This window comes from Anser brachyrhynchus (genome assembly GCF_964034855.1).
Source record: "Anser brachyrhynchus genome assembly, chromosome: 1".
Classification (NCBI taxonomy): Eukaryota; Metazoa; Chordata; class Aves; order Anseriformes; family Anatidae; genus Anser; species Anser brachyrhynchus.
This window is the reverse complement of record NC_137694.1, coordinates 100,528,259-100,549,391: the sequence shown is the minus strand read 5'-3', so window position 1 is coordinate 100,549,391 and position 21,133 is coordinate 100,528,259. Positions and strand designations below refer to the sequence as shown.

Below are 21,133 nucleotides of genomic sequence, written 5' to 3'. Positions count from 1 at the left end.
GATGCTTTCCCCGAAGCAACATCTATTTGGGTTATCGTAACCACCAAAGGGAGCTGGGGCTTTGTCTTTCTGTTTGTTTGTTTTTTCAGAGTCGAGCCATGGGAGTCAGCACCAACAATCTTCCCAGCTAGACAGGAACAAATTCCATGATGGCAGGGAGTGGGGAGAGGGATGTCTGCAACAGTTCTTCGTTATTTCCAGACACTGTCACGAAGGGCCAGATGGAAGGAGATGAAAGAGCGAGAAGAATAGGTTGATTTAGACACCAAGCAGTGATGTTTTAGGAATAAAGCCATAGGAATAATTGTCTCTTCTTTTTAATTCCTTAGCTGAGTCAAAGAGTCGAAACAAAAATTTCGTTTCAGATCAGCTGAAATTCTTCTTTTATTCTCAACAAAAAAAAAAACAGAACTGACAAAACAAAAAGTTGTTAAATCACACCAAAAATATTTTTATTTTGCTTTCTTTAACCTTTAAGTTTGCATAAAATACTTTGTGAAATACATTTCAAAATTTAAAAAAAAGGGAAAATAGTTCACTTTGGAAATAATTTGGGGATCAAAACTGTTGCCCGAAGTAGGTACAAATTTGCAAATAGTTTTGGTCAGCCTCAAATTGCATCTTCCAGTGGATCAGCTCCCTGCCTGAAAAACATTGCCCAGCCTTACTTAGGAATTAAAGGAAATCAATAATCGCTTCTCTTGCTTCTTTATCAGAGTTGCCTTTGGGCTGCAAATGCTGGCGAGGCTCTGCTTTCAGCACGGCGCTGCAGCCTCAGGATGATGAGGGGAGCTCTCATTTGGGAAAAGAAGGGTGTTGCGGCTCACCCGTCCTCAGGGCAGACCTCATACTGTGGAAGTTTCCTTCTTGCCTTTCAGCCACAGCAGCTGCCATGGTTAGAGCGAGCGGGAAGATGTTGGAAGTCTCCCAGACCCGCAGCACTTTGCCAGTGGCAGAGGGAAGGCTCTTAGGGCAGCGAGAAGCAGTGTTAGCTCTGCACAGGGAGGTTTTAGGGGCTGGAGCCAGGTCTGGGTGCTTTCTGGGGGATTGCAGGGGCAGCAGCAGCTTGAAATGTCCCCGATGTCCCTGTGCTGTGGTCCCACTGTGGGGCTGCAGGGAGACCGCCCTCCGGTTTGATGGGATTTGCTTGTTACCAATGTGATGTTTCTGAGAGCCCAAAAAAGCGCGTGCACATCTCGCCCTGTGGCTTGTGTGCTTGCACAGCCCTCCCCGTGTTCCTCTTGTAGCAAGGATTTTCACTTAGCTTTCACCGCAGTGTTTTTCCTCTCCTCCTTCCAAGAGCAGTCACACACAGTCCGCTGCCAGTTGTCAGGTCTTCAGTAGTAAAAGCTGAGGTTACGAGAACCTGGAGAGCTTTCTTTGCCCGCCTCCTGAAACCCCAGTTTGCATTTTGGAGGTTGTAAGACAGCAAAGCCTTGGCAGACTTGCCTTCAGCTCCCTCTGGCTACAGGGGCACAGTTTAACCTTTGATGGAGCTGTGCTTTTTTGGCAGAAGTACTGCAGATAAGCTAGGCTTATCCAGGCTAGTTCCCAAGCCTTCCCGAACTTCTCTGCTCTTGTGGGTTTGTTTTACCCCACTTGTATGGTCAGATTTTCCTTCTAGTTTGATAACAGATCCTGAGCATATGGTTTCACGAAGGGGATGCTCTCTCAAGACCACGGGCAAAGGCAAGTTGTTTAGACTGAGTGATGCCTAATATTAGGGCTTGTTCTGACCCTTCCTTGCTGTTCCCAATGAATAAATAGGATCTCAGGACCTTCCCCATGATAAAGAAGCTTTGAAGCCGGGGAATGGCCATGGCAGGGAGCCCTGTCTTCTCGGCAGCCTCCAGCAGAGCCGCTGGGTGGAGCAGCCCCGAGGCTGCTCTGCCTCAGCAAGGAGCTGAGCAAGTCCTTGAGCAAGGCTAGGAAGTGCACGACTGGCCCGTGCCCAGTCCTGTTCTCGCTCTCCTTCCCACACCGAGGCTGACTCAGTGCTTCCTTCCAGTTGCATAGCAGTTTCCACTGCTTTTTTGCAACGTGCTGCAGTGGAAGGGGTGTAAAGAAGGACCAAGGCGCAGAGCTGGGAAGGCGGATCATCGGGTCCGTTGCATTTGTGATGGGAACAAAAAACCTGAGGTTTCTTGTGCAAGAAGCCGGAGGCTGCTAGTAAATCTCAGCGTCTCCTGCTCTCCGTGCTCCTCTTGTGCTTCCAGTTACTGGAAGAGGTGAGGAGATGCCATAGGGCTGTAAATCCTAGCTTGCCTCCAACTGCTCAGCTCATTCTTCCCCGCCCTCCATTTGGAGCCAGGTGGTGGCCAAGAAATGTGGCAGATTTGGGTCCCGTTCAGAAATAAATCGTTCTGGAGAGATCATCCCAGCTGGCCAGAGGAATGGGCGACAAAACTTACCGGCAGGATCAGGAATATCTGCAGAGCCTCTGAGAGTGGGAAATCGGCACCCCAAAATGGGGCAGATGGTGTCAGGGCTGTGGTGCTGGGCTCTGTGGGCTTGGAAGCACTGCCCAGGGTATGGAGTCTCCGCCTGTCCTCCTGCTGAAATTCAGCAGTTAATGCTGGCCACAACAAAACGGGATGGAGGACTGCAGTTCCCAGAAGACCAGCTGTAGCGAAACAGAGCCTGGCCCAGGGCACCGGGGGTCTGGGAAGGAGACTCATGCTCCACCAGGGACCGTGACTTGTATTTCAGATTGCAGAGGTGTCCTGGCCCTGGACCTGGCCTTGTTCTTGAGCAAATCGCACCCTTGGGCCAGTCGGACGATGGTGCCAATCTCATCCCGCAGCCCCTGTGAGTTTAACTTCATTGGGAATCTTTGCTGTGCACCAAGATCCTTCCCGGTGCACAGGCGTCTTTTTTTTTTTTGTTGCTTTTTCCTGTCCCAAAAGAAAGCAATTAACAGGATTCCTCCCGCTGAGAGCTGACGTCCCTCCAGCTGGCCTGGCATGCACGAAGCAGCCCCTGGCCTCCTACAGGCGGAGGGAGGAGTGCTAGGAGGCAGCGCGGATTTATTTGGCCGTGACGTTTTCGAGGCCGTGACTGCGAAGGGGTTTTTAGGGTGAGCGGCAGAGCGAGGCTGCAGCAGCGAGGGAGCTGCCAGGCTCAACCTCCCTGCCTCGTAGCAGCCATTTTCCAGACTTGTTTGCGATAGAGATTTCCTCTTCCACAGACTCTCGTGTCATTGTTCCCCTTACGGGGCCTCACCGGTCATTGCCTTGTGATGGAAAATATGAGGTTGCAGGGGCCAGAGCAGAGGCATTCCTTCAAGCTTAAAAGGGAAAACAGAGCCCTAGCGTGGAGGAGCCCCTGCGAGAGGTGTGCCTGGCTCCCTCGCTGCTAGCAGCATCTCGCTGCAAGAGAAATCAGCTGTTTGGCAGATGGTTGCCCCTCTTTGTTAGGTTACGGGGAGAAAAGCCTCCTTCCTCCAGTCACTGCATCCCTTTCCTTGTGGGCACCAGCTCCTGCCTGCTCGCTGTGGGACACCAGAAAGCCCTGGGTGCTGTGTTAGGGCTGCGGTCCCTGCCATGCAGTTTGCACCACATCTGGGTGTGCTTGAGGACCTCCTGTGACACGTGGCCGGTCACCCAGGGGAGCCGAGGCGGAGAAGCAGCCCTCCTGTGCAGGCACGGGGCCGGGCACGAACCCAGCTGGGACACGGGGAGGCAGAGCTCTGCGCCACCTCCCCGGCCTCTGCAAGGCAGCCTGGTTTGTGTCAGCGGTATGTCAGATGCCTTTGTCTCCCTGACAGAGCCGCAGACAACATTGCCACCAGCGATGTTGCCTTTTCCCCGGCCCCGTGCTGAGCTCACCGACCCGATGGGCCCCTCTTATCTCAGAGCTCTGCTGGAGCCTCGGCCGCTCGCCCTCTCCATGCCCTGATGCGATGGACGCAGGGATTCCTGAATCCATCAGCCGGTTTCTGCCTCAGCTGGTCGAGGCCTCCAAGATGATGGGATCCAGCTGGTTTCGTGACCCCGGGTGACTGGCTTAATGAGGGGGGCCTGCGGATAACCACCCGGAGGAGGGAGGTCACGAGCTGCCGTGTAGCTAGCTGACAAGCTGTGCAGAGAGCTGCTGGGAGCTGGGCCTCGTTAGTTCTCCTGCTCACGGAAGGGCTTTGGGATCTGGGGGAGCAGTAAGAGTTTTAATCCTGAAGTTTTAATGGCTCCGGGCCTGTTTACATCCAGTGCAGGCCTCATGCTGACACCTTTCATGTAGGATGTTGTCGGCGTGGGGGATGTTGTCACATGTGTCTGGTCGCAGTCCCCTGAGGAATCCAGCGCTGGTCAAGGCTTTGCCACACAAACCCGACCTCTTTTCATTTCCTCTTTAACTAACTAACTTGGGGACAGCCCGTTTCCAGGCCTTCTGAGCTGCCCGTGGACGTCTCTGCTGGTCTGAGCCACAGGACGTGTACCATGTACCTCCCAGGAGCAAGGGCAGGGAAGCTCTTGGACGTGGTGGTGGCTCCAGAGGGTGCCCCTTTGGATAGCACCAGACCTGAGGAAGGGTGCAGCTGGGTCCTGAGGTGATGGCTTCAGCAACCCCTGATGGGGGCTTCCTTCCAGAGCAGATGATATGGAGCACTCCGCAGCCCCCTGTGTCATCCTAACTAATGGTGTCCTGGGAGGTAGGTTTGATCCCAGAGCTAAACTTGGGATCAGGCATGGTTCAAGCCCTGTGTGCACTGAGCTTCTCTCTGACAATTGAAAATAAAATGGGTCTTAAGAGCAATTTGTCCCAGGTTTCTTGCAGAGCCTGCAGATTCCCTGAAGCAATATCCCTAAGAAAGAGAAATTTTGGGGTTCATCTCACCGTCTGTTTACATTGGGGGTGCTTGCTTGTTTCGTGCTGATCTGTTCTGTTTGCACTGCTGCCAAATTTCCGCCCCGTCACACCAGTGTGTTGGAGAGTCCAGGGAGCTGCTGCAGGAATTAGGTCAGGTTTGCTCATTAGTCCCAAACGAGAGCAGTGGGAGAAACGTGCTGCCAGAGCCGGCGGCACAGACGGCTGGAGGTGACAGACTGCCTGGCCCTGTGCTCCCTCCAGCGTGCACGGGACCGGCTCCCCTGGCGCCTCTGCAAAAGCCATTTAGTACAGAGACACGCTTGGGTAGCGGGATGAAATGCACGAGCCGAATGCTTTCTCAGTGCCCAGCCCTCTCTTTGGATGTTGCAGCACGACATAACGTCTCTCCTTCCCAGTCCCACCACAGGAAGGAGAGAGGTTTGGGAGTCAGGAGACGGGGCAAGGCTTGCAACCCCAGGCATCACCGTGTTGCCCTTTGGTTTTGCCTTATCTGTGTAGTGCTCAGGCCTGTATAATGCATCGGATTGCCTCCCCGAGGAGCTTTCGTTGTTACTGCTCTAGAGTGCTTTGATTTCCTGGCACATCAGGCATTATGAAGATGCGAAGCCTTGATTTTACAGCAAACCACACGGAGCGTTTTACGAGAGTTGGAGTCATTTTACGGATTTCCACGTGGTGATACCAAAAGAGGAAAAAGCGCTGCAGACATTGTTGATAGCAGAAAAGCTTTTTGCTCCCGTCAGAAGGACGGCAGGTAGTGTTTCTCCAGTGCGGCCTGGGCTGCTGAGAAGACTCTTGAGATCTCAGAGAAGAGATTTCATACAACAAAAACAATCCAGAGCAGGCCAGCAGGCAAAGTATGCTGAAGACCAGGGCAAGGTCATTGAGAAAATGCTCTGCTCTCACTGGGGGCTGTTCAATAAAGACAGCAACTAGCTGTGAAATTGTGGCAAAGAAGCAAAAGTAGAAAAAAAAAAAAAGAAAAAAAAATGTGCTCAGCATTTGTCATTATATGTATCAATAATGCTCCTCAGGCAGATTCTGCTCCTTTTTGATCACCTACGTGCAAAAGTATATGGTGGAGCTACAGAGACAGCACAAATGAGCAGAGACAAAGAATAATACTCGGATGGGGAGGTAAGAAGTCTTTGACTTCTAAGTGGAAATTGTCAGATGAAACGAGGGTCACAAAAAAAATTAATGGCAAACCAAGGAATTAAACCAGGGTCTCAAAGTCAGAAGCCCTGGTCTTCTCTTCTAAGAGTCTAAGAAAAAAGAGACCTTAAACTGGTGAAAGCAAATGGAGGTTTTTTTGAAAACGTGATTAACCTGTGGAAATTGTCCCTGATAGCTGTCAACTGTTTGAGAATGCAGTGGGACTCAACAAAAAAAAAATAAAATAAAAAAGAAAAGGGATTTGACAATGACATGAACAACAGGAATATTTATGATGACTTTAGCTAAGAGAAAATTGTAAAGCGTAAAAATTGTGCTGCAGGGCATAGGTCAACAGCTAGCTGTCAGGGACCAGGAAGAAATTTTCTCAGTGAGAAGGTTACTGTGTAATTATCCATGACAGTGCTTCTTCCTTTGAAGCATTTAGGCTTGACCAGTGGAGGCAAGATAATGGGTCGTGTAGTTTTGTGAAGTTTTTTTGTGACAGGGGCATTATCTGATGCCTGATGGCGATTTCTTCCTTCTGTTTGGTGTCATACCTTTCTCTGGGGTTATATTCACCTTCTTCTTAAACGTATGAAGCAAAGACATTTCTGCTGCCTACCCTCCATGAAATAATATGAAGGCAGCAGTCCTTGACTTCGGGGAATTACTCTCGCCACTTACACTAGATTTTCTTTTGCTTGTGTTTGCTCCGGTTCTCCTAGGTGATTTTCAGGGAATGACCTCGAGGAAACCTTCTATTGCTGGGGCTGTAACCCTGGCTCCTTTGTCTGCTTCTGGTTATTGTCTGAGCTGTCCATCTACTGCAGTCATGTCTGTCTTGCTCTGTCATCTGCGCCTTGCCAGCTTGGTGCTCTGTGCTCCAGCCTAGAAGCTAAATGTATTAATTTTTTTAAGCTGTGTCAAGGGCTGCTGCTGCTGGTTCGGGTGACTTGATGTATTTTGTGTCTCTTTCTTTGTGTCTTTCAGGAAGAGCCGAGGAGCAAATCTAAAATCTGTGCCAACGTCTTCTGCGGAGCCGGGCGGGAATGTGCAGTGACGGAGAAGGGAGACCCGACCTGCCTCTGCATTGAGGTAGGGGGGCAGAGCAGCTCCTGCATCGCCACCTGCCCCCTGGGGCTGGGCTACAGCCGCTGGTGGGGTCCTGAGGGCTGTTCTGGAGCAGCTGCAAATGCACAGCGGTTCTTCAAACAGCAGGGCCTGTCCCTGCGGTGTGTACATTGTCCGGGGCTCGCAGCTGTGCTGCTCACACAGCCGCCTCGAGCCTTTACACACATGGGAGACTTGGCTGGGGGTCTTTTGCTGGGAAAGCCCAGTAGGGTATTGATATGCAGCTGGCTGTGGAGGGCACTGAAGGAGTGGTCTGCAAGCTGCAAGACGGCCCTCCCTCCCTGGGGTCTTGTTTGAGGAGGTTACAAGCACCCTACTAAAAAATCAGCCTTTGTAAAATGGAAATAATTGCGGTGGAGTGTTGTGAGCATGAATAGCTTCCTCCGGCAGGGAGCTGGAGATGATTAGAAGAGCCTTTCCCAGCTGTAGAGACAGAGTGTCTCCCTGCTCCGCTCTGCTCCGTGCTTTCAAACCATTCCTGCCTGGCTCCTGGGCATGGGCTCGCTGCTCCGGCCTCCCTCAGAGCCTGCAGCTCAGACGGGGCCAGCCGGGGCACTGCGGAGGGAAATGCTCCATTAGCAGGCATCTGGACAGGCTTGGCCAGCCTGAAAGAAGCACGAGACAGAAGTCTACACCCTGCACAGTGGCACTGGTGAAGTCTCTCTCTGCTCGAGGTTGTGCTGTCTGCTCTTGGCTGGTGGTTTGTGCTAAATTCAGAGGCTGAAAGGTGGAGCAGAGTCCACAGGGAGCTGTAGCAGAGCTGAGCAAGCAGAGGAGCCATGTCTGTGGCTGCAGGACCATGCTCAGTATTTATGCTGGGTGCTGATTTCTCTGCTGTGCTCTGCTTTCAGGGAGGCTCCTGTTGTGGTGCTGGTGACTGGGGCGGTGATGGAGGGAAGCCTTTGAATCACAGATTTTCCCATTTGGTTTTTTCTGGGGCGGCAATGGGAGGGTTCAAAGGCCTTTTGGGCTGGGCTGAACCTGGGATGTGCCTGCTCCCTCTAGCTGTCCCAAAGAGGCAGGTAAAACACCCTCTTCTCTGTCTCTCTTGCAGCAATGTAAACCTCACAAGAGGCCTGTGTGTGGCAGCAATGGCAAGACGTACCTGAACCACTGTGAGCTGCACCGTGACGCCTGCCTCACTGGCTCCAAGATCCAGGTGGATTATGATGGACACTGTAAAGGTAACCCTGTGTCAGGGGGCTGTGAGGGATGGCTACTGTGTAAGGGAGGGGGAGCTGGGAGCCCAGCCTGGTAGCAAGGCAAGGCAGAGGCCTCAAGAGCCAGGACCCTGTCCTGCAAGCAAAGTAAAAGCCTGGAGCAAGCCTGGGAATGGTAGCCAGGCTCAACCAAGAGTCCAGATCACCAGGCACATTTGTGGTGATGAACTAGGTCTGAAGCTGAGCCATGAAATCAGGTCAGGATCAGGTCTGGTGATGGTAACCAGGATCAGGCACAGGCCAGAAATAACCAGGCAGGTCCGTAGTGATGCAGCAAGACTGAAATCCAGGTGAGAAGGCAGTACCCAGGTCAAGGCCAGGATCAACGAGGTCAATGACCAGGGACAGGAATGCTTGCAATAGAGCTGGAGACAGGCATAATTTCAGGCAATGACTAGGGACTGAGGCATGAGCTGAAATGGAGCCCCTGAGCAAATGGGTAGACCGTGGCTGGAGGCCTTAGGTCCAGCTGTCCCTCACTAGTGCACTCAGTTACCTGACACTTCGGGTGTGGTGGGCTCTTGGACATACCGTCTCCCTGGGTTCCTGGGAGTGGGGCACTCAGGAGGAGCAGGGCAATGTCTTGCTCCTGCCGCAGGCTCCTGACTGCCTTGTGGTGAGCCTGTGGCTTCAGCCAGGCAGCTCTCTCAGCCTACCTGCTGAGGAAAGGTCAGACTCTCAGGATAAACCTCCGAAGCCCATACTGCTACCTTGTTCATGAGGGACCTCAAGAACGTCGATGAGATCCTCCCCGAGCCTTCTCTTCTCCAGGTTGAACAGTCGCAGCCCTCTAAGTGTCCTCTCATATGACAGATGCTCCGGTCCCTTTGTCATTTCTGTGGCCCTTGTGATTCCAAAAACTCCTGTCTCTTGCCCGATAGCACCCAGGGTGGGAAGAAGTTCATATTGCTTCTTGTTGCATCAGAAATGTCATCTTCTGTCTTTCCTTTAACAGAGAAAAAGTCTGAGAATCCAGCTGCAAGTCCAGGTGAGAAGCCGTCTCCTTACCTGCCAGGGGCCTCTGTGTGTATTTGGGAAGAAGGTCAGCTGGGGGAGCTGCACAGCCTTGTGTACGAGCGATACCTCTGCACTGGCTGTAGCAGAGCCTAGGTTGATAAATCAGCGGAATTGCTTGGCTCCTCACTCCTGGGTAACCTTTCAGATCTCATATATCTCCTGGGCTCTTAACTGTGCTGGGAAATCTTAGGGATTCTGGGCATGTACAAGGTGAAGTGAAGCACAGTTTGCCCCTAGGGACGCAGGCCGTGTTCATCACCCAGACTGAGGGAAGAGACTCAGAGTTCCTTGGAGATCAACAACACAGTAACTCTGGAACTGTCCTCCCCAGCTCCAGGAGCACTCTTTTAAAAGGAGACTTTTTTTCAGAAGTGATTCACTGATGGGAGCCCAGGGGCGGAGGAACAACACTGTGTAATGAGTGGGACATTTTGGGAGCAGTCAGGAGGTGTAGCTGAACCGCCTCTCCCATCAGCCAACAAGTGTCTTTGGTTCCTTGTGCCTTATTTCTCTCTGTATCTGTTGCCCTGTATACTTAGACTATGGATTTTGGGGCCATGGCCTGTGCTTTATCAGGGGACCCTGTTCCCACCCATGGCCTGTAAGTGCTGGAGCTGTATAATCATCAGCTTCAGCTTCCTAGGAGACATGAGAGCAAACCCTCATACAAGCAAAGGACCATGTCAGAGCCTGGCCATCACCTCAAAGCAGTTTCAATGAAGCTCAAATTTAAACATGCAGAATCCTTATGGGTTTTTTATTTACGTTGGTCTGTCCAGTTGTGATTGTAGTCATTGGATTCAGAAGGAGATCCTGATTGTGTGTAACTGACACGCACGCAGATTTCCCTTCTGGCTCCATTCACCTCTGGACAGGTGCGACAACTCTGAGAAATACAAAATACAAAGTCTAAATACAAAGTTTGATACTAATACACAAAATGATGCGTCCCTAGAGAAACCTGTGCATCTGGAGAGCGCTGACAACATGCTCAGCTCGACCCCCTCTAATTTCCAGTCTGAGTGGGCAAACTGGGATTTTGAAGAAACAAAATCTCGTGAGATATTAGGCCCTAAAATTCAAGTTTTGGGGAGAGCATCATGGAAGGCTTGCTCAGTCTAGTCTTTGCCCTTGCAGCAGATGGGAGTTTTCGTACCCGAGGGCTCGTGGCCAAATGCCTGTTCTGCGTGGCGTTGGAAAGCCTGGGGACACACAAAGTGCAGGGCCACTCGGTCGCCTTCCTCCCTCAGTCTGGGGACTGTTCATGCCGAGATGAGTCAGTGTAGCTCGGGGCTGCTATTCCACAAGCTTTAGGGGACTGCAAGGCGGCTGAGTGTTGGCAGGGGTGTTGTTTTCTGGCCTTGCCACATGGTGTCACCCACAGCCCGTCCGCCGTTCAGCACATGGCACCTCTGCTTTGATCTGGCCGTGGATCATCTCCAAGGGGCCTGCAGACTGCCATCAGGACTGTCTGCTTGGCTTTTATTTCCAGTCCCCTCTCTGTGGTCTCCCTGCCAACATTGTTTCTCTCGCCCTTGCTTTCTCTCCCCCTACCCCGTCTCCTGTGACAGTTGTCTGCTACCAGTCGGACAGGGATGAGCTTCGTCGCCGCGTCATCCAGTGGCTGGAAGCTGAGATTATCCCAGACGGATGGTTTTCCAAGGGCAGCAACTACAGCGAAGTCCTGGACAAGTACTTCAAGGCAAGTAGGGCCTGCCTCAGGGGCTGGAGAACATTTCTTGGCCAGCCATGCCCCCCATCGAAGAGGCTGCACAGTGTGGAGATGCTGAGATGGGGGCCAGAAGGGTCTGGTGTGCCCTGCAGCGTGGTGTGGTGTGGGCTGCCTGCAGCAGCTGCATGGAGAAGTGACCTGTCTCCTGGTATCTGACCTGCCCTGGGGAAAAGAAGATAGGCAGGACAACCATGCATGTAGTATGGGGGAAAAAAATCTGATCTTAGAGGTCAAAAGCTAGCCAGAGGACAAAAGGTGGGTGAAAGTGCTGGGAATGCAGCTACATGGAGCAGCAAGCTGGGGCGGAGGCTGCTGATCCTTTGTTCCTTGCAGTCCCAAGGCCACACTGAGATGGAGACAGGGGACGTGTAGGGGCTTAGAGGGGAATATGTGTCTGCAAGGAGCGTGGCCCAGCTGTGGCAGAGAGCTGACAGTTCCCTGGTGCTCTGCAGGGAGAGGGGAACCTCCATGAGCCCCCAGCATTAATGCCATGCCTTTTCCCTCCTCCCCGCCAGCCTGTCTCTCATCCCATCCCCACCCCCTTTTATAACCCGCAGATCACACGCTTCTCCCATGCTCCTGCCACATGCACTGCTGCCTCCCTCCCCCTCACGCCCGGCTCTTGATAAAGACTTCAAAGCATTCGGGACGGAGCTGGAGGAGCAGGTGGGGAAGTGGGGGGAGCGCTTAAATCATAAGCTGTTGACAGCGAGAGATTAATGGTGCCTGACAGGAGTTAGTGCTGCAAGCAAATTTGCCATGGCAATGGCACCCCCTGGTGAGACAGAGGAGCCGGTCCCTGTGCTCCAGAGAGCATCTTCCCTTTTGTAGCCATTAATTCTGCCTCTTCTGTGGAAACCCACTTGTGGCCCACTGCCTCAGGCACCCCACCAGCACCCAAAAGCTGCATTTTCCCCTGCACATGTCCTGACCCCAGCCACCTTAGCAGGGGACCTGCCCGGGCCATGGGTTTTGCCAAAATGCATGAGCCAGCCCTGGGCTTGTTCTGCTGCCATGCACAGCCTGGTCACCCCCCGCCAGCCCACACCAGCGAAATCCCATGGCTGCGGCTCATGTTCCCTTATTTTCCCCCTTTTTGTGGAGCGCTGATGCCCGGCACGAGTAGGCAAAAGTTTCCGTGACAAAGCCATACCCTTTCTTGGACCAAACTTCCTTCTCTGTCAGGTGGTAATCCACCGTGTCAACAGCCCAAAGAGCTTTGAAATACTTTCAAAGCAGAATGCAGGGCTTGGAGCAACTCAGACAAATCCAAGCAAGGCAAGCTAAATGGGTCCACGCGTGCACAATTTGTTTCACCAATGAGCCTGAGATGTCTGCCTCACCCAGCCCGGAGCTCCATGTGCTGCCCTGGAATAGCCCGACTCCTGCCCTGCAGGCAATAAACACTGGAAGCAAGGAGGAGGTGAAGGTTTTCCCTTTTCTCCTTGACCAGAGGAGTTTGCAGATGTGGCATTAAGCTGGAAGCCTGCCTTGCGTAAGTCACTGGGATGTGGGTCATACACCAGGCAGGCCTTGACCTTGAAGGACATTGTTTCAGGAGGCATTAGGCCAGCAGTGGGAAGCTGCTCTGTTTTGGAGGGTCTCTGGGGGAGCAGGTAAGTGCAGACCATTGTCTTGAAAGGCAAGAAAGCCAGCTTAACTGAGTCTGGGTCATTCAGAGAGCTGTGGCCACTTTTAAAAGAAACAGCGGGGGAAGAGGCTTCAACATCTTGCAGAAGCTGAAACACGTTGGCGGCGTGGTTATACACAGGCTACAGCGCACAGAGTAATTTTCCTAGCCCTGTAGGTTTCTGCTGAACCACAGAGGTAACAGCAGGCAGCCGCTCTGAACGTTCCTGGAAGCCCTGCACGGGGGGCACGGTGACCTGCCCCGAGCCACACGGCGAAGATTGACCAGCATCTCGTGCAGCAGACCGCTTGCAGAATTCATTTTCCCCTCACTGCAATGCAGCTGTCTCTGAGGGGGCCCGGCAGTTCCTGCTGCGTGCCCCGCGCTGTGATATGACATCTCCAAACAGGGAGGCAAAATGCAATTACTGCTGTGGGAGTAATGCCAGGACTTTGGGGCTAAAAAGTCTGCTCTTCGGTGGCAGGAGCCCTGTCAGGACCCTATGAAGTCGGTGGCAAGGCATTTAGCTGTTGCATTAAACTGTTCCTTTGCTGGGTTCAGCAGAAAATTACTTCCTGTGATTTTCCCTTTTGTCACTGTCACAGTTCAGGCACAGCTTTGGATTTTCACATATTGGAAAGCTGACACCTTCTTGAGCACAACTGGTCTGCTTTAAGGCGGGAGGTATATAAGAAGGCTAGGAGCTGGCTGGAACAAAGAGAAGAAATGGGGTTAGAGCCATAAATCAAGCAGCAGGAGGTGGATGAGAGGCAGTGTAGCTTATCAGTGAGCAGGAGGCCACAGCCATGTTTCCCGTTTCTGATGCTAGTGTGGATATTTTGCTGCTTTTCTCTGAGCCTCCGTTCTTTGTGCAAAACAGGGATGACGCAACCAGTTTCACTAGCACTTCAGAAATGCTAAGTACCTGTGGAGGAATGGTAAGGAGGGGGTACCTTGGACCGATAAATCGGGTCTTCTCACATCTTGCCATCTTTCCCTGCAGAGCTTTGATGACGGCGATTCTCGCCTGGACTCCACCGAATTCCTGAAGTTTGTGGAGCAGAATGAGACTGCCGTCAACATCACCACCTACGTGGACCAGGAGACCAACAAGCTGCTCAGGTGGGCACTGGACAGGATGCCAGAGGGAGGGCAGGGAACAGATGTGGTAGAAAGGTAGAAAGCGAGCTCACGGACAGCCTGCAGTTAGAGCTGGCACAACCTTCACATGAAAAATGTAGTTTGAGAGGTTTCCCTTTTTCTGTATGTGTGCCCCTGTGTGCGAGACAATGAGGAGAACAGACTGCTTGTGGTTAGGTTGTGCTTGCATCTGTACTCGTGTGACAGCATGTAGGTGTCAGCAGGGTGCTATTCCTGCTGCCTGATTTGTTCCGAATACACCCCCCTCCACGTCCCAGCCCTTCTCCAGCCAGGGAGCATTTTGTGTCTGTTTTTCTTTTGTCTACATCAGTGAGATTTTCTTACAGAAGCCCTTTCTGCCAGGCATCTCAGAGCCTTTCTAGCTGTTACTGGTTTAACTCATCTGTCCTCTGAAGCCAACAGAGGAGGGACCAGCTTGGTACAGCCCTGTGCAGAACACACCTCTGTGTTTCCTTTCAGGGGACTCTGCGTCGATGCCCTCATCGAGCTGTCAGATGAAAATGCTGACTGGAAGCTCAGCTTCAATGAATTTCTCAAGTGCCTCAGCCCATCCTTCAACCCACCAGAGAAAAGTAGGAATTCTTTGCTTGTATTGGGGAACTACTGGGGTACTGATAAGGGAGGAAAGGAAAGGAATCGGCTTTGAGCCAGACATCGGATGCCGTAACTCCCAACGTTAGGGTTGACAAACACCTACCTCCCATCTTACAGCACCCCTTGTTCTTCTATCCCTGCATTGTCAACAGAACTGCTTTTTCTATCCCAGAGCTCCTGCAGCTCATGTGATGAAAAAGGTTTGGATTTTCAAAGCAAGGACGTAGGTCAAATGGATAAGGCATGCTTGGAACGTCAACGCATATATTTAACAGTGCGGAGATAGATCATGTGAGGAGTTCACGTCTGGATAACTTAGAAAAGTCAGACCAGACCAAAGTCCTGCTATGCTCTGCCTTTCACACAGAGGCCCTCCCTGACGAATGTCTCAAAGTTCGCTATCCTTCCAAATCCTGCTTAGTGCTACAGCTCACGTGGAAGCAGCTTAGTGTTCTGCTGACCAGGCATGCGGAGCCGTTCATCTAATTGTCTCCTCGGGGGGTACTTTTCGCCTGCCGGTCCGAAGGTGCTGGGTTTGCATCCCGCTGCGGTGGCACTGAGTAGTAGACAGAGGCTATGCTTCTTAGGGAATATTAAGTTGACCTCTGTTGTTGCCTGCTTCAGTGGGAAGCTAGAGATGATCAGCTGGTTTGCACTGAACCACCACGCTTAAGCGCTTTGAGGGCCTTGACTTAACCGTGTACTAGAGCTCTGAGAAGAAATGTGAGCTAAAATGAGAAAGATTTTTTTCATTCCTTTCTTAAGGCTACGGCAAATGCACTCACCATTTCCCCAACTTCTCCCTCCTGACACAGGGCGTTGTTTCAGAGTGACCAAAACTTTCACTTTGGGGGTTCTCTTCTATGTATAAGGAATGTCAGATCTGTGTCTAGAATGTCAGATCAGGACATTCAAACAAATCCAATATCAAGATCTCATTTTGATTGAGAAATCGAAATGTGTGCTTTTGAGGAAGCAAAATGAAGTGGTTGACTTTCCCAAATTATTATTTTTTTGGCTAATTTCACACACCAAATTCAACATGAATATTTCAGTCATTGAGGTCCACTCTTGGTGGATTGGTGGCTAGAGGGAGGAAGGCCTCCTCCAAAGGCATCTCTCCTGAGTTTGTTGTCTTTGACCCACTGTGTATCTCACAACCACTGCCCTTGTTTTGTGCCTCTCTAGAGTGTGCCCTGGAAGACGAAACTTACCAGGATGGAGCAGAGACCCAGGTGGAGTGCAACCGCTGCGTCTGTGCCTGTGGGAACTGGGTGTGCACTGCCATGACGTGCGAAGGTCTGTATGCTCTCCAGAGGATGGCTTGTACAAAAGAGATTTTTCGTTTCTAGCTTTTCAAGGCCACCAACTATCCAGATTCTGTCTCTCTCCGGTTCATCAGCTTCTCTGTGGGTGGCTTCTCCATCACTCTCCTGTGTTCCAAGTGGGCGAGACCCAAGCTGGTTCTGTTCTAGAGTTCAGAAAGTGCATAACTGAGCTGGAGGCAATGCTGCTGGGGTTCGTAGGTTGGGTTTGGTGTGATGAAAACGCAGCACCAAATCTTCCAGACTAGAACTGCTTTGCATCCTGCTGGTTCAGGACATGCACAGACCAAATAAGTAACTGTCTGCAACCGTATGTTTATGTGTGTGTTGGTATCCCAACCTTGAAAGTTGCTGTGCAACGTCAAGTGATGCTGCCTACTTGGCTCCCTGCATCCGCGGCAGAAGCACGCAGTGGGACAACACTTTCTTTCACTTTCTGCCTGTGTCAGAGCAGCAGAGGGATTAGATGCTGTTGTTAGGGGGATGATGAAACCAAAGAATCAGATCAGATACATCAGCAAGATGCATCTCCAGTAAGCAAAATTACCTCTTCATTACACATCAGTTATTGAGCTTGCACAGCATTGAGCTTCCACTTGTTCCTTACAAGAGGCCAAGATGTTTGAACTTATTATAGGTGCTTTTTCTAAATAACAGGAGAGGAAAGCAGAATGCAGACTCTTCCTTACAGTTTTATTTGTTATCATGGTGTAAAGAGATAAGGAGAGGCTGGAAACCCAGGTTCTGAAGTCCCAGGCAGCCACAAGACCTATTTTCTTTCAAAGAAGGTGTGGCCAGACAATGCAAAGCCTCCTTAAGCTCAAGGTGTGCTATGGTCTGAGGCAGACTCAGGCTGATCTGCCTCTTTTTGTTTTGCCCCTGAAATCTGCGTTACCTATTTGTGATCACACTGAACTCCTTTCCTGTTTACAGGGAAGAATGAGAAGATGCCTGCTCGGAGACAGCACCCTGATCAAGACTTGACTGAGGAGGAGCTAGCTAGATACGTTCAGGAGCTGCAGAAGCATCAGGTTGGTATGAGGCTGGGAAGATGTGCTTACATGAAGTCCTCTTGTTGGAGGAGTTCCCTCTGCTTCTGTCACTTGGAGGCTTCTGGTAGACAGGGGAGCGCAGCAAAGAGATCTTCTCTGTTGCCTGGAGGGACAAATACAAGTGTTGGGCTTTGAGATATAAACCAGTGTTGGCACTGCTCGCGGGTGGACCAAAGGCTTCAGGGCACTGCCAGCTCCTGTGTCAGTGCAGAGCTTCAGTTTTGTGCTCTCTTTCCCTAGGAGACGGCTGAGAAGACCAAGAGAATGAGCACCAAGGAGATGTGAGGGGCCTCCACACCGGAGGAGCCCGGGAGGATGGGCCCAACCTGCTGCCCCGTCCTCCAGTGCTGATCTCAGTATGCACAAGTGTCTGCTACAGTTGCCCAGTCACAGATATTTACATTGTATAGCGATGGGTTATTTGTTTTGTAATACACAGAGAATGGGGCCAGGAAAGGGGAGCAGAGCCCACCTGTTCAGGGAGCTTCGTTGCTGGGGCTTTGGAAGGCTGGGAGGCAATTGCAGCAGCCCCTGGGACCCTTTCCCAGAGCAGGCAGCTGTTCCTCCCAGGAGCTAACAGGGATTTCTCGTTCCCCTGGATCTGGGGAAAGGACGGAGGTCAGTGCTGGATAGAAAAGGGGATCTTCAATCGATACAATTGTCAGCACCGGCCTTGGCTGCAGAAATACAGGCCCGACAGTTTTGTGGCTGGGTATGTGTGCTGCAGGGCATCGTTAGCCAAGGACCTTGCCCTGCTTACCCTCCCCTTTGGTTCGAGATCCTCAAGGCTGGTCAGCCTCGTGTGACACCTGAAAGTCGTGGTGCCATGCCGCGGGCACGAGTCCAGCACGTTCCTCCTTGCTTTCCACCGGACTGTCCCCAGCAGCTCCTCCAGTACATTGTGGGCTCCAACACACGGTTCCTTGTGACCTCATCTCACTCTTACTCTCCCTGCCCTCTCTTTTAAAGGTGCTATCATATTTTATTTTCTTATCACGTTCACATGCTGACTCCCCCTTTTGTTTTGTTTTGTTTTTATTACTTTATTTCCTATGGTAGTAATGCAGCGTTTGTATGTCTCGTAGCTCTAGATCTTTCAAGAAAACCCAGTCTGTGGGTTTTTTTAATTGACAGTGCTGTAATGCCCGTGCACGGTTTGTATCACACTGCACTCAGCCACCACAAACACCACAAGCGACTTGTGAGCCCTATGCTACAGGGTATTTCTCAGTCGGGGACTGCAGCGTCCCTGATGGGACAAAGAGACAGGGCTGGATCTAACAAGTTCCACCAGACCCAGGCTGACACTGCAGCTCTCTCTGTCTCTTGCTCCCTTGGCTAGCACTGACTGTGCTCTAAGTCCATGCTCAGGCTTCCCTAAATTGCCCAGGGGGGATCTGCTAGGTAGTCTAGAGAGAGAGGGACCAGGCAGTCACGTTAGTAGGGTATTTAAAAAGGCTTAACTACAGAGAAAACTGTTCGGTTGGGGTCCTGGGCTGTTAGCCATCATCTTGGGTTTTTCATCTCCCTCTGGGGTAAGGCAGCAGCATTATTCATTGATTTCAGGTGTGAGTTTGGCGTGAGGGCTGGAATCGTCATTACTGACACATTTCACAGATCAGACCATCTGTGACCGCCTTCACATCCCTTCATGGGTCACTGTCATTTGACTTGTTTCTCAGAGCATTGGTCCTAGTTATGACATGCTGTTTTGTTGACAATCACCTCTCTAGCCTCAAGCCCAGCTGATTTTCTCTTGCAGTTGTCAGATCTGTTCCATACACTTAGACGCCTGAACATCCTGTGTCCACATTCCCTTTGTGCCCCTGCTGTGCATCCCAAGCAGTTGCACATATCCATATGACTGCCTGAGATTGCTATCTTCCTGTTCGTGGACAACTTCAGCAATTGTTGCCAAGTGTCTTGCAGTCTCTAGCGCTTACTCAAGCGAAACTCCACTTGCATCAGCAGAAGCATGTTCTGCTTGAGAGGAGATCAGCAGGGCTTGTGTCCCAGCCTTCCCCTTCTGGCACAATGTTTTCCTTGGAGAGGAAGAATGAGCTGGTGCCTAGCAAGCGTAGGAAAAGAAGAAAGCTTGGTCCCTCCTGTGGTCTCACCTGAGAGCCGTATTTGTTCAAAGTTGTCTGGTCTTTGAGCTGTTCCCCTGGTGTGAATCCAGAGGACTTCCACTGACTGACACAGTGCCACATTTGCAGTGGGAGTCATAACCTACCCTGCCGTGCTTGGAGGCTTTGGCATAATAAATGCAGAAGGGCTTGCTCTTAGGGGCTTCTTCTCCCATGAAGGTCCAGATGTGAGAAGCTAGCACCTGTGATGGTGAGGGGAATGAGCCCACAGGAGCCACAGGGAATGCAGGACAGCACTACGCTGGGAGTCACTGTTTGTGTTCTGGTGGCAGGGGAACAGGAGCACCCGTTAGACACCCCCCAGCTCCTCCCCGCCAGGATGAGCGAAGCAGTTTCATATGCTGGATCTGGAGTCACAGGAACGTGGTTAGTAAGTGTTTTGCTTTATTCTGACCCTGCTCTGAAAGGTAGTTCATGCCTCCCAGCTCGCTTCCTTCCAGTTTGGATCGTTAAAGTGCCTTAGAGAAAACACAACAGCTTGCCTTAAAGGCTCTCCCTGGATGGGAAGAAGATCTCATTGTCCAGTCAGGAAAATCTCCAGCTGGGAGAAGGAAAAGCATGTGCAGGAAGGGGAGGCTGACGATGGCAGAAGGTCTGTAGGCTGCAGTACGCAGTGCATTTTTGTCTCCTTCCTGTCTCCTGTGGGCATGCAGTCTGCGAGGATGGCTCCCGGGGCTGGCTGGAGAGTTGTGTGCTGGCGGTTGAGATTACAGAGCTTGCACTTGGACTGAAGGCCGAGGGATGTGCTGCTCTTTCAGGAAAGATAAGCTCTCTGACAAGCCATATAACATATCCTAGGGTAGCCTGGGGTAGGGGCGCAGGGAACGTGCCCCTGCAGAAAGAGCTGCCTCCAGTGGAGCTTCTTCCTCCTTGTGCCCTCAAAAAGCAAATGTACCTGTGGCAAAGGATGCCAGTTCGAAGGGCTACGGTAACCAAAAGAGAGCAAAACCTCTTGCCTCCCCACACCGAGGGGAAGGGCGACCACTCAATGGGCAATGCCCTACATCAGGCTGGTGGGTTGCTTACGTTTGCAGGGTGACTCGGCTGCTGAGGAAGGAAGTGCTGAATCCCAGGTGTTGCCTTCTAGGACAAGAGATTGCAAAGGGCAGGGAAGGCGTTTTGTTTTGTTTTGTTTCAAAAAGCCAAATTTAACGAACAAAAAAGTCCCCCTCCTCCTTCTATACTCCCTCCTGTACGTGTGTGAAATTTATCAGTATTCTGTAGGTTTCCTTAGTGCACTTATTTTACTTGATTTTGTAATTTTTTGAAGCAGGGGGGTTTGGATATTACTGCCAAATAAAACAAAATTTAAAAAATAACACTCGTGTTATATTTCTGACAACCCTCATTTTCCTCTTCGAAACCAACCAAGCAAGCAAAACAAAGAAAGCAGCTGTCTTTCGGCACATCCCATGATGGATACGTTTATACAGAGGTCTCCATGCACTGGAAGAATGCAGAAGGACACCAGCAGCACAGCTCGGTGCCATCGCTCTGTCCCACGTGGCATCAGGGAGGCCTCAGCCGGAGAACCTTCTGGTTTGGGCAGTGCCTTTCACAAAACGGGTGGACCAAGTGGGAAGAACCCAGAGGCAACTAAAACCTATAACCAGAGGTCTTGTAAATTTGACTTAAGGGACAAATCATCAGCCTTGGGCTAGTTAAGAAGAAAAGCCCTGAAAGTTTGCCTGGGAGAAAAGCTGGGTTACCTTGTTTTACTTGCATGCTCTTCAAGGCAGTCTAAAATAATTAACATTTCCTCTCAGTGTTACTTTTCACTCTGTAGCAAGTAATGCTACATGGCCTCTGTAGCGCTTACCAGCTTCTGTGTACATAGACTTAACGCTTGTCATTCCCTGGGCATTCAGTGCTCCTCTGTAAATCATGTCTATTTCATTACTTTTATCTATACTGCTACAATTTCCCAGGATTTTAAAATGGAGCGAAAGGAAGTGTCAGGTACAAATTTAGCTAGATGGCACTATAAATACTGCGCCTTGTGCAACACGCATACTTGCCAAGGCTAAGTGATTTTGGGGGTGGGAGAGAGGAAGAGCAAGAAGTCTGTTGCCCACCTCTAGCAGAAGACTGGCATAAACTCTGACCTGCCCTTTTGGGGAGCAAAGCACATGTGAGTAC

The 21,133-nt window shown here is 51.2% G+C and overlaps 1 protein-coding gene and 1 long non-coding RNA gene across 4 annotated transcripts in view; both read left to right on the top strand.

Moving 5' to 3' along the window:
* Positions 1 to 6,462, top strand: part of LOC308184826 — a 28,071-nt gene extending 21,609 nt beyond the window's left edge. For all 3 annotated transcript variants that reach the window (XR_013942930.1, XR_013942931.1, XR_013942932.1), the window contains one exon: positions 90 to 6,462. This is a non-coding gene — a long non-coding RNA (uncharacterized lncRNA). The remainder of the gene's footprint in view (positions 1 to 89) is intronic.
* Positions 1 to 20,313, top strand: part of FSTL1 (follistatin like 1) — a 42,236-nt gene extending 21,923 nt beyond the window's left edge. The window contains exons 3-11 of the mRNA XM_080572344.1: positions 6,976 to 7,080; positions 8,171 to 8,300; positions 9,292 to 9,324; positions 10,925 to 11,055; positions 13,719 to 13,837; positions 14,336 to 14,448; positions 15,659 to 15,769; positions 16,729 to 16,826; positions 17,088 to 20,313. Of these exons, the coding sequence (XP_080428470.1) occupies positions 6,976 to 7,080; positions 8,171 to 8,300; positions 9,292 to 9,324; positions 10,925 to 11,055; positions 13,719 to 13,837; positions 14,336 to 14,448; positions 15,659 to 15,769; positions 16,729 to 16,826; positions 17,088 to 17,132 (885 nt within the window). The 3' untranslated portion in view covers positions 17,133 to 20,313. The remainder of the gene's footprint in view (positions 1 to 6,975; positions 7,081 to 8,170; positions 8,301 to 9,291; positions 9,325 to 10,924; positions 11,056 to 13,718; positions 13,838 to 14,335; positions 14,449 to 15,658; positions 15,770 to 16,728; positions 16,827 to 17,087) is intronic.
* Positions 20,314 to 21,133: the final 820 nt, after the last annotated feature.